Source organism: Poromitra crassiceps (assembly GCF_964638095.1).
Source record: "Poromitra crassiceps genome assembly, chromosome: 14".
In the NCBI taxonomy this organism is placed as follows: Eukaryota; Metazoa; Chordata; class Actinopteri; order Beryciformes; family Melamphaidae; genus Poromitra; species Poromitra crassiceps.
Genome location: NC_139633.1, coordinates 20,469,678 through 20,482,540, shown reverse-complemented (window position 1 = coordinate 20,482,540; position 12,863 = coordinate 20,469,678). Strand labels below are relative to the sequence as shown.

Genomic DNA, 12,863 nt, shown 5'->3' with positions numbered 1-12,863 from the left:
CTCAAAAAATATTTTTTTCTCATAAGTGACACAATGTATGCTTTTACTCTGAAGGCAGAACGACCCAACTTCCTGTTTTAGGTGGCACTGCTATGCCTAACTTCGTGGCTGTTGCTTGCACCAGTCACATGACACGGGTACAGACCTACAGACCAGACCGCAGGTCAGTCTGGAAATATAACGTTGATGCTACGTTAAGCTACTCAGTGGCCCCACGTGTTGTTTTGTTGTTATGTGTCCTAAGGCAACATTTCACCATCCGGTGATAATGTGTTTGTGAAACGTGTGCGCGTGTGTGTGTGTGTGTTGTGGCTCTCGTTTTATCTTGTGCAGCCCGCAGCACGCTGATCGCATAGTAGCCACTAGCCACAGCCTTCAGACATACTTTACAGCAGCGACAAGGGATGAGGAAGCTCACTTGTGCTTGCCATGATTATGCCTGTCTGTGTCTGGCTGCGCTGGGCGTTCGCATACACTAACGTTAAACGTTAAATGAAACGAAAGGGGGGGGGGGGGGGGGGGGGGGTGTTCCGCGGACCATTGACGTTCCGAACCGCGTTCCGAACCGTGGGGGCTGATCCGTACGGGTCACGGATTATCCGTGATCCGTGCCAGCCCTAGTTCCCTCTGTAGTGTAGACCAGGGTTAGACTAACTCTAACTGGATCCTTGTTCCCTCTGTAGTGTAGACCAGGGTTAGACTAACTCTAACTGGATCCTTGTTCCCTCTGTAGTGTAGACCAGGGTTAGACTAACTCTAACTGGATCCTTGTTCCCTCTGTGTAGTGTAGACCCGGGTTAGACTAACTCTAACTGGATCCTTGTTCCCTCTGTGTAGTGTAGACCCGGGTTAGACTAACTCTAACTGGATCCTTGTTCCCTCTGTGTAGTGTAGACCCGGGTTAGACTAACTCTAACTGGATCCTTGTTCCCTCTGTAGTGGAGACCCGGGTTAGACTAACTAACTGGATCCTTGTTCCCTCTGTAGTGGAGACCCGGGTTAGACTAACTCTAACTGACATTTCTCAAATAATTTATATATGCTATATACTCAGCTCTAGTTAATGATAAGACAAGGCACTTCCCACTTTCTCCATTCAGCAGAAGAAGTAAGGCAACTTTCACAGTATACGGCCTAGAGAGAGTTTTTCCTGGATTCTGGGGCACTAGTAGGTATATCCAGTGTTGGCAAAATTTGTAAAATTTTCTGGGTTGTCTCTGTTAGAAAGCTTTTCCTTCATCTATTAATGCTGTCATTTTTCCCCAAGTCTTCATATCTTGAATGACTTAGTTAGACCTATATTTTTTCTTTTTGATGTTCAATAAAGCTTGCAGTAGGCCAGCTAATAAGGTGTAAAAGAAAAATTGTTGGTTGGTGGTTGGGCAATCCAGAAGCTGTGTATGTGTGGCTTACGTTTTTGTAGATACACATGACAATGTAGTCTTCCAATTTTATTTTATTTCTTTAGAGCATGTCTTGGTTTTGTTTTGAAATTCCAATCACCAGGTGGTCACATCCTGGGATTTCAATATGCGTTGCATTTCTTGGACTTGACAGTAAATGGAGGGTCTCTGCTCTGTCCAGGTGCATTCTCTTCTCACTGTACCAACAGCCTGCAGCTCTGGGCGAGTTAGAAAATGGTGTTGCTCAGCAAGTCATTACCATCGGCCCTCTTGCTGTAGCAGCTTCATTATGTGCTGCATGCTAGCAGATAAAAGGCTTCCATGAGAGGGCAGCCATAAAGCACCTCTTTCTGAGTCTGGAAGCAACCAATAATATCACCCTGTTTGTTCTTAGAATTTTAAAGTGTTATGTTGGATTGGGTCATTTTCATTTTTTTTAAATGATTAGCTGTTTATAGCAAAACATGTGAGAACTTGCATATTGGAATTGACATTCATACATAGGGGCTGTGGCTCAGGAGGTAGAGCAGGTCCACTATCGCTTTAGTTTGGATAAAAGAGGTCGTGGTTTGATCACCGGCTCCTCCAGTCCGCATGGTCGAAGTGTCCTCAGGCAAGATAATAAAACCCCAATCTTGCTCCTCTTGATTGTGCCAGCACCTTAGCGTGTGTGTGTGTGTGTGTGTGTGTGTGTGTGTGTGTGTGTGTGTGTGTGAAGTCATTGCAAAGCGCTTTGGATAAGTGCGGTTCCATTTACCATCCAACATTAACAAAAAATATTCACACACCGGTTCCCTACGTTTTCATTCACAGAAAATGTACAATCATCTGCATGTAAATAGTTCAGGGATGCAAACTAGTCACCTTTAGTTGACAGTCTGATGACTCTGATCCCAAAATAGCGTACTTAGGTGATTGATTTCTGAGTGGTTTTGGTGTCCGGATTCAGCAAGTACCGTAGTCATATTTTAGTAACACCTCAGCTTTCTGGCCCTGGGTTCTCTTGTATGCTACGCTATTCTCCAAATCCACTGTGGGGAATGTTGTTGGAAGAACAAGCTCTCTCCTTGCAGTGTCTTGAAGTGAACTGTTGGGGTTTATCTGTGTTTTTGGAAATGGTGAACTTGCATGCTTATTTATTTTGTCTGGCTAAATGTAAATACAGGAGAATTGAATCTCACAACAACAACAGCCATGCATGCGCTTCTCATTAATATTTAACCGTCGTCCACCGGTTTGAAGCCTTAGTGCTCTGCTCTCCTTAGAAGGGAATCACATTTCACCTGCCATGCCCCTCTCCTGCTGCACATCTACTGCTCTTCAAAACACCAACTCCAAATGGAACACATTCACATATTTGCAGCAGCAAACCTACGGTGCTTTCACACCTATAAGTTTGGTCTGGTTCAAAACCTCAGAATCAGATTATGACTGATGAGATGGTGAGCTGCCACTTTTCGGTTTCTTTTCACACACACAAATCCAAGCGATCCAAAATGCAGCACCACACAAGTCACGTGAGAACGTTCACTTCACTCATTGGTCAGATGTTCTGGGGAAGGAGGAGGAGCAAGAATAAGAACATAAACACAGAAAGAAGTTTATGAACTGCTGGAAGTAAACAAAGAGCAGACAACAGGCCAGTTTCTATTCTAATAAAGTTGTGTTCGCTACTTCGCTTATATACGGTAGTCCTCCAACTTGATCTCTATGAGGCACTGCACCTCCTCACGAGTCCAGGTCCAGTCCATGATTACCCAGATTCCTAATGCTGCAGGTTGTGCAACGTCCTCAGCCCATCCTAGATTTGGTTTGGATCGAGGTCTGATCACGTTCTCACCATAAATGAACCGTACCACCTTGTTTGGAACTGGACCGTGACCACATCTTCGAGGTCTCGGTCCAGTTCTTTTGGTCCACAGCCGCCACCCGAGGGCGATTGCTTTGTTGTTCACACCTGCCCAAAGGAACCAACCACACTAATGGGGAAAACGCAGAGTTCGATTCAACTGAACTAAACAAGACCGGTGTCAAGCACCCTAATATTAACCACCTGCTCAAGCCGAATATTCATCATATTGTTGTTTTGATCTCCTACCAAATTGTTGTACTTTTAGTCTTTTGCTGAATTGAGCTAAAGTAGGCCGGCTCAAGACTTCCTCAAGCATTGTTCCTGTATTCATGCTATTGTTTTTCTCCCCACATTTTCTGTTGTAATTTAGCTACACTTCCTCCACGTTGATATATGTTGTTGTATCTACACACTGATGTTTTTGTCTTACTTTTTGCTCTCATATAACATTTCACATAGAGATTCCAATGTAGAGCTGCAACAATGAATCTATTATTCGATCGACAGAAAATTAACCGACAACTATTTTTATAATCGATAATCGTTTAAGACAACATTTTAACAAAAAAAAACTTTAATTCAAATGTAAATGTGACTATTTTCTGTCTTCTTTAGTATTCTATGACAGTAAACCGATTATATTTGGCTGTGGACTGTTGGATCAGGACAAAAGACATTGGATGATATCATCTTAGGCTTTGGGGTAGTAACAGTATTATTACGGCAGTACTGTTCAGCTAATATCCATGAAGCAGACTGCAGTTTGCCTACATCTTCATAAATTAAACTATCGACCATTGCAAAATATTACATACAACTGCATACAAACATCAATGATAACACTGCAGCTTCGATGTGTACAAGCTGTGTCACACACCTGTATAGACCATAGTGGAGATCATTTTAAAAGTATTTCTTATCCAATTAGTTCATTAATCGTTGGAATAATCGTTAGAATACTCGATTACTAAAATAATGGATTAGCTGCAGCCCTATGCCAATGTGACTTTGTCTAAGAGTTTTGTTGGCAAAAATGCAGCTTTTTTCTGTTGGCCTGGCCCAGTGCCACCACCAAGGTCATATAGGTGCCAACCTGTTTCCTTTCTTGATGCTTTGCAGAGAATGCCAGCTCCGATCAGACTGCGGGAGCTGATCCGGACCATCCGGACGGCCCGGACCCAGGCAGAGGAGCGTGAGATGATCCAGAAAGAGTGTGCAGCCATACGCTCGTCCTTCAGAGAGGAAGACAATACATACCGCTGTAGAAATGTGGCCAAGCTGCTTTATATGCACATGTTGGGCTACCCAGCGCACTTTGGGCAGGTACGGGAGGGCTAAATGCGTAGAGGAGATGTTTTTTTTGTTTTGTTTTCCAATCACATCTGTGTGTGTCCTGTCCTCCTTTTGCTGGCATTTGTTCTGACAAATCTCATGCCCAAGAAGGTCGTTCTGAGAACCGATGGCTTGTTTTGCAGCTGGAGTGCCTGAAGTTGATTGCGTCCCAGAAGTTCACGGACAAGCGGATAGGTTACTTGGGAGCGATGCTGCTGTTGGACGAGAGGCAGGACGTCCACCTACTAATGACAAATTGCATCAAGAAGTAAGTGGAGGCAAGAGCATCAGTGAATATATTTCTGCTGCGAGTAGAAATCAGACTTGTCATATAGTCGGAACGGATTGCATAGATACAATATTTAGTTGACGTTCATGATCTATGCTTCCCAGTATGAAGTGATGGATGAGTTTTGGATACAGCCCCAAAACCACACCTGCTATTGGATCTTTATCACAATCTTTTGCTCTTTTTTCGCCAGTAGATTTCTACTTACATGCTTCACATAGGGGGGATTTATACACTTTGGTGGGAAGAGGATACTACGAGTGCGGTGGTTCTCAACATGGGTCCGGACTCCGGTGACCACCGGGGGGCTTTGACAAGCTTTTGACGGGGTCCCCACTGATGGATTGTTAAAAGTTCACCATTATTTCATTTACAAGAAGCTAACAATTAGAGAATGTAGAAGAATGGCTATTTTGATGATAGTTTCACTGTTACCTCTCTACCTACAATACAATTTGTATGGGAATTCTGGACAAATTCATATCTAACAATAAAGAATATTATTTGTCTCAGAGAGACACAATATCATCAAATGGGGAGTCTGGGGCACTAATGTGTACTGAATTTGAGGTCCTTCTGGAAAAGCTTGAGAATCACTGTACTAGTGGGCTTAACTACAGGTCCTCTTCTTACCTCAGAATATGCATTTTGTAGCGCTCCTCCAATTTAAGGGAATTCTCTGATTGAACTATGCTGCTGCTGTTTGTCTCTTTCTCCTTCTCAGTGTCCTTAGTCTTTGTTTTGGTGGCTCCCTCTTCTCTCTCGTCTTCATGCACTATTCTTTCCCTGTACTCTCCTCTTCTTCATCTCTTTCCACTTAACAACTTTGTAAAAGAAAAGAGTTCACAATGACTTCAAAGTCTGCTGAATCTGCCTCACGGTTTCTTTTCATGTCTGCTGTGCTGTATGAGAAATGCCATCCATGTCTACTGGCTCATTCATCTCTCCATTCCTCCCCTTAGCGATCTGAATCACAGCACACAGTACGTCCAGGGCCTCGCCTTGTGCACTTTGGGCTGCATGGGTTCTTCAGAAATGTGTCGTGACCTGGCCGGAGAGGTAGAGAAGCTGCTCAAAACATCCAACTCCTACCTGAGGAAAAAAGTAAGCCTCAGTCCTCCCATGTCGACATACTCTTTGATTACTCATATCAGTACGTGAAAGAGCACAGGAACATCACCAACATGGCTTCACACATCTACTTATTTTATTAAATTCTTCCTTTCAACGTCTAGTGGGGGGATTCAGTCTCCTGATCTTGGCGGTGTTAGTGCCATGCTATACTCATTGAGCTACACAAGACTGCACAGGAATCCTGCAACCACGCACGCAAAAAATAACATGGGTTCACATTGCTCTACTAATTCACGTGTGTTAGAAAAGCGATTTTTAGAGCGTACATAGAAAATGGGAGCAAGTGATTGACATCTCTACTCATAAACTAATACTAGAAATATCACGCCCTTCGCGTGCTCTCAACTGCTCATGCACTTCGCGCTTGAGCAGTTGAGAAATTGTTCGCCGCCACAGAACCGAGCGGAACTCATGTAGTAGTGAGATATGTAGTTCTGCGTTCTGAAAAACTACACTTGTCCTTCCAAAGTGAAAATATTGCTTTAAAGGATCATTCTGGTTATTTTCACCCAGAGCCTCATCGTTCAAATTTTTGCCACCATGACCATTGACTGTGTTCTGAATTTCATCACTTCCCTGTAGTGTAGAGGGTGCATACCTCTAGATCAGTCGTTCCCAACCCCCGGGCCGCAGACCGGTGCCGGTCCGCAAAGCATTTGCTGCCGGGCCGCGAGGAAATATGACTCGGCGGGGAGAGAAAGCAAGAGAGAGTGAGAGAGAGCGAGCGAGATACCTCTAGTGAGCATTAAGAGAAGGAGCGGTGGAGTGAAAGTGCCAGTAAAAAGACAGGAGCAAGGATGATCATAAAACATTGTGCTTTTTTCCATGCACATTGCACGCATTAGAAAGAGCCCATGCTGGCCCGGTTTGCACGCCAGGTTACAATGCTCTTGTGTCGTAAAAAAGATGACTTGCGTGAAATCATAAAGGGTGGGTTGCAAACGCATCTCTATCTTGTGGCCAATCCACAATGATATGTAGGCTATTGATTTGAAGAAACAGTAGAACATCTCACGGACATGAGAGAGGAAGAGAAATAAACACAGGCTGTTTGTGGGGTCATTACACTGAACTTGGCGTATCACTCCTCGATGGGACCGTGTTGTTGCAGGGACACAAGCCCAGGGCTCCCACACACACATATTGGTGAGTTGCAATGTTTTCATATTCTGTTCATGTGAGGAAAATACGTCCTCCTGTCTATTGGGTACCGTATCGAAACATATGAACTATGTGCTCTGCGTTTAATATCCATTATATCATATCCTTAACAATCCCCCCCCCCCGTCCACAACATTATTGTCCTTATCCCATTTTAAACCGGTCTGTGGTGCAAAAGGTTGGGAACCTCTGCTCTAGATACAGTACATACACACACACACACACGAGGCAAACACACAATAATGCTCACACTGCAGTTAAATGTGTGTTTAAATAGCTGCGACTGGACAATTATGGTGACGTTTCAGTCATAATAGTCTATTTGTATTTGATACCAAAAAAAATGCATTGGTTGCACTCGTCCTTGTTTACTTTGCTGGCTGTCATTGTTCTGCTGTGTTCAGGTCCTAATAATAAATATAATAAAAACCAACTTTATTTGTATAGCACTTTTGAAAACAAGGTTACAAAGTGCTTCACAACAAGAGTTCAAATTAAGCAATAACCTCCAAGAGGCTGCGGTTTACAGAGATTTTACAAGTGCCATAAGCACCTCTTAGCTGTTGTAAACACTGTAAATCACAGCCTCACGGGGCTTATTGCTTTTATAAAGCGGTTATTACATATAGCCTACCTGCTATGGTAATGTAATGTAATGTAGCCTACCTGGTAAGGTTTCAGCAACAGAAAATGCACGATTTATAGCAAATAATCATTCTTCCGCCAAGCAATTTAGTCCTTCAGCCACGACATTTAGCAAAACGGTTGCCAAGCAACATACAGCCACTGTTTGCCACAGTAATACTGTGATGCGCTCACAGGTGTGTGTTTTGTTTATAGAGTATTTTACAACAGCTTTGAATGCGGCTCAGCCAATCAAGGACTAGAACTATCCCTTTTATAATTAAAATGTCACAACAGAGGAAGTGGAACACCACAGGCTTCAGCTTGAAAGCATTCTTTCATTAAGTTTTTTTTACTCGTCATGGTGGCAAAAATGAAGCCCTAGTTAAAAATAAGCGGAATTCTCCTTTAGGGGCAGACTTGGTTGTTTGTATAATAATAATGTGTAAATGTGTTGACAGGCGGCGTTGTGTGCAGTTCATGTCATCAGGAAGGTTCCCGAGCTCATGGAGATGTTCCTTCCAGCCACAAAAAACCTGCTGAGCGAGAAGAACCATGGTGAGTGTAAAAAAAGTCTATCAGGATGTTGAGGAGTTGTTGGCTTGTGGCGACTCGTGTCCTTGTCCTACACACACACATGCAGACGTCACTCCAGCTCCTGCCTCTCACTGCACTTTGCATAGAACAGCTGGGCGGCTCATGTCCTTTTTCTAGTGCCCTTTATGGAGGAGAGTGGAATTAATGAGTCTGTCATAAGCTCTGGGGCGTCTGTGTCCCCCACAAAGGGTAGCTATGTCTCAGGCAAAGCAGCGCACAAATAACCTGTGCTTCTGTCAAAATGAATAGTGACATTGCTTCAGAGAGGACACTTGGACTTGCGTCGGTTTTCAAACTAATCTGGGTGCAACAGTTCAGCTCCTTGAACAGAACGCATGCATGTAATTGTTGGCTGTTTTCATGGCTGGATGGATCAGTGTCCTGCTGTCTTTGCAGCATTGATCGTTTAGGCCTTGTTCAGACTGCAGGCAAATCCAATTTGTTTCTCGAATCAGATCTTTAAGACAGACTGTGTCCGCACTGTTATTTGCAAGTGATTAGGTCCGATTTGTGTGTCTAGACCTCACCAACATACAGCTATGTATGGGTTGCTGTGGTAACAGCATCAGCAACTATGGTGCCGCGGCTTTCCACCGTTTGTTCCAGTTGCTTTGCCAACAGAAGCCTCCCCCAGATTGCCAGCAGATAATTTAGTTCAGCTTCTTGAGACGCATGTGTAGAAATCCGATTGGAATCCCATTTCAAACCACCTCCAAATGTGGTTTGGATCCGATTAGCAAAAATTACATTTCATGTGGTTCTGAACAAGGCATCATTTAGAATTGTAGAAATAAAAAGTGTGACGGTGTTGTCAAGGTGACAGAGGCGTGACCGTCATCATCATGGCCACAAGATATACAAACATGGACCCACCACCATCAGGGATTTCACATGCAAAATGTTCATCCAGAAATTAAGAGGAGTTGGATTCATGTTTCATGTTACATATTTGCATGTGTGCCCCTAATCCTGTATATTATAATATAGACTGTGTCGGGAAAACCCAGCCTACTCACAACGTTGCAAACAAGTTATCTTCTATGACAGTGCCTTAGTAAGAAATTATTATTTATATATATATATATATATATATATATATATATATATATATATATATATATATATATATATATATATATATATATATAATATCAGGTCACTTTCTTCCTTTTCATAAAACATGAACAGATGTCCATGCTATCTGCCTCACTACAGTTTAACAAGGTAAATGGTCCCTGTAGAGGTCTTCAAACCATGGAGGGTTGGAAGCTTGCTACTGACTGAGTGGGAGTGGTAGCAACACTACCAATTTGGAAATCACAAAGCACTGTTGATGTCTTATTACTCCCAGAGGTTAGATTTATGAGGTGAAGTAAACATTCAAATGTAGAATTTGATCATTATGTTCCAAAGGACTGCTTCACTTTTATGGCAGCAGCTGATGCTGTTCCAGGACACTGGAATGCACTGTTGAGGTGGTGTGGGCCAAATTCAGTGAAAACACTGTGACGGGAGTTCCCACATGATAACCCCAGTGACATACCACACTTATGATTTATGATGCAATTTCCTTGCGTCCTCTGCAGCAACCATTTTGTATGCTAGTACATCATCCTTTTGACATCTGATTTGGGCTTCAGCATAATTGCCCACCCTGAAATATAGCACAAATGATTGTAAAATAAAAATCCTGTGTAAGGTTAAGTGTCTTTTAAAGTAAGTCACATTTGGATAATTTGAAAAGCAAGATTGCACTTAACCCATTAAGATCTAAGATGCCCTCTCGAAAAGTATTCTAAGGCCCAGTTTACACGGCAACGCCCCCGGCATAAAACGGCAAACTTTTTTTTAGCGTTGGTGCCTTCCTTTTACACGGGAACAGCGTTCTTGGGCCTTGAAAACGTAAAAAGTGAAAACGGGTCCCAGAGTGGAATTCTTTGATAACGCCACCCTTACTGTCGCCGTGTAAAGTGGCGAAACGCAATTCAGGTGATGACACAGCAGCCCCCCTTCGCCATGGAAGACAATGATAGACAATATAGGAGCATTGAACTAGCCCAATACAGCCTTATGGCACAATGAATCGCATTGGCATTCAACAAACATGATAACGATTTGCTAAAAACACATAATCTGCGTTAAGTGCCCGCTACTAACGTCACACACATTAATCACTCCTGCATTAAATAATTGAAGACAACTCACGGACAGATGAATGTCCTTAAGTCACAATTATGCTGCAAAGAAAACAGGTCTTATTCTGTAATCCAATCTGGAGCAGTTTATTACCATTCGTGACTTCTATGTCACTCTATCGCGTAGAAAATTAATTTACAATTTGATCCTATAAAGCTAAATCAAGCCCGTTAGAAATAGACAGAATAGAGGAAGCTAGGTGTTTTTAACTTCAAAATAAAAGCCATAATTTAGAACTGGGTAAATAAAAATCAGGGCCGTCGACTCACTACATGTTAAAATGGACCTTTAGTTGTCTGTGTTCTATGTCTTCTTTGTATTTTGGATCACACACAAACAAAACATTGCAACATGCATCAATAAGGCTATTCGTTTTTTTAATTACCCTTATTGTGAAGGTTTTAACCAGAAGTTTCAATGTTATTCTGGCTCACTTGACGGGTTTTTTACGTCGTTTTTTTTTTTTTTTTTTTCAGTCTGCACGCAAATCGTTATCACAAACGCTGTGTATAAACACGCAATCAAAGGTGAGAACGCAACGCCAGTTTGCCGTTTTATGCAGAAACTGTTGTCGTCTAAACATGGCCTAAAACCAAAGGCACATTTGAAACAACCCCCTAAAGCCTGAGTGGATAGCTGTCAATTTAGATGAGGTGACATGGAAAGGAAACTAGAGCAAATTTATTAAATCATGTCACTTCCCATTTACCCCCCAGGTGTTCTCCACACATCGGTTGTCCTCCTCACTGAGATGTGTGAAAGAAGTCCTGACATGCTGTCCCACTTCAGAAAGGTATGGATATAGATGATACTACTTACTGAAAGGGTTCAACGAATTACTTCTGCATTTGTCTTAACCCCACATCATATTTCATTCTCCCTTTTGCGTACACATTTCCTAGGCTAGATAAACAAGTTTGACTTTTTCAGGCTTGGATTGCTCTACAGGTTTGCTCTACATTCAAACGATGTCTCTTTATCTGCTTCCGCTGCCTTTTCCCCCTGTATTTCAACTACTGTACCTCTCCTTCCCTAGCGGTAACCAAACTGCCAGAAGCCCCACCCCTCATGCTCACGATCGAAACATTATTTTGAGCTCTCTGAAAGTGAATGATTTCCAGTTTCCCCTCCCTAACATCTACCTCATATTTTTTCTGTCATTTGTCTTTGTTACAATTCCTGCATTGTGTTAGAATGAGAAGGTAAGAGTACATTCTGATTCCATAGCTGGTGCATGCTGTAAATAGTAATCACTCCGCACAGTCACCTTAGACGTAATCAAATTTTGAGTAATGTCATTTCTTGTGTTTTTTTTTTTTTTATTACTTTCTTTGACTTGTACAGTGGTCATTACTATGTCAGTGTTCTTTTAATATGATTGAAAATGCTTTGGTTCATTTGTCACTATTTTTGTTTCACTATTGTCACAGTGTCATTATTAGCCTAATGTGCAACTCATTTGATCACCGTTTATTGAAAGCACTGTGGGTGGGTGTGTTTTCAATTGATCACCCCAGGTGTTGTCACCAGGCACAGATCATTTCTACTGTTTCTGTCACTGTCAGAGGATAGCCCATGTGCTATGTCAATTACTGTCATATTTTTCCACATATTTGTGTATTCATGTCCTGAGCAATAATTGGTTTGCATTTTTTTCTATTATTATTTAGGTAACATTTTTATGACCTGTTTTAGGAATGCATTTAGTATGGAGCCCTCCTGGGGTCACCTGGGAAAGAAGAATACTTGGAAATCCATACCAACGGATTCCTAAACCGTACCCACGGATTCATAAACCGTTCCCACGGATTCATAAACCGTACCCACAGATTCCTAAACTCCAAATCCGTGGGTATGGTTTAAAACCACGTTCCCACGGATTCATAAACGATACCTACAGATTCATAAGCCGTACCCACAGATTCATATACCATGCCAACAGATTCATAAACCGTATCCACGGATTCATAAACCATACCCACGGATTCATAAACCGTGCCCATGGATTTGCAGGTCTGTAGGAGTGTTTTGACGTCACATGTGCAGGAGCAATGAAAGGTGACTTGTGCATTGTCCAATCTAGTCTTTTATAGTTGTAAATAGGAAGTGTTATGGTATTTTCAGTTATTATTATTATTATGACATCTAATCTTATCCTCGGTCCCCATTTATTGGATTTGATGATTATACAAATTAATGGGTTTAACACTCTATTTTTGCACATTTAAACTTTTGCGCTTTTATTTTGAAGGCTATAAATGTCCAAACCAGAAGT

General features: G+C 42.2%; 1 protein-coding gene across 2 annotated transcripts in view; it reads left to right on the top strand.

Moving 5' to 3' along the window:
* The window catches only part of ap1g1 (adaptor related protein complex 1 subunit gamma 1), a 31,555-nt gene that overhangs the window by 6,756 nt on the left and 11,936 nt on the right, over positions 1-12,863 (top strand). For both annotated transcript variants that reach the window (XM_083650963.1, XM_083650962.1), the window contains exons 2-6: positions 4,375-4,578; positions 4,731-4,855; positions 5,839-5,980; positions 8,257-8,353; positions 11,305-11,381. In XM_083650963.1, coding sequence (XP_083507089.1) covers positions 4,378-4,578; positions 4,731-4,855; positions 5,839-5,980; positions 8,257-8,353; positions 11,305-11,381 — 642 coding nt within the window. In that variant the 5' untranslated portion in view covers positions 4,375-4,377. The remainder of the gene's footprint in view (positions 1-4,374; positions 4,579-4,730; positions 4,856-5,838; positions 5,981-8,256; positions 8,354-11,304; positions 11,382-12,863) is intronic.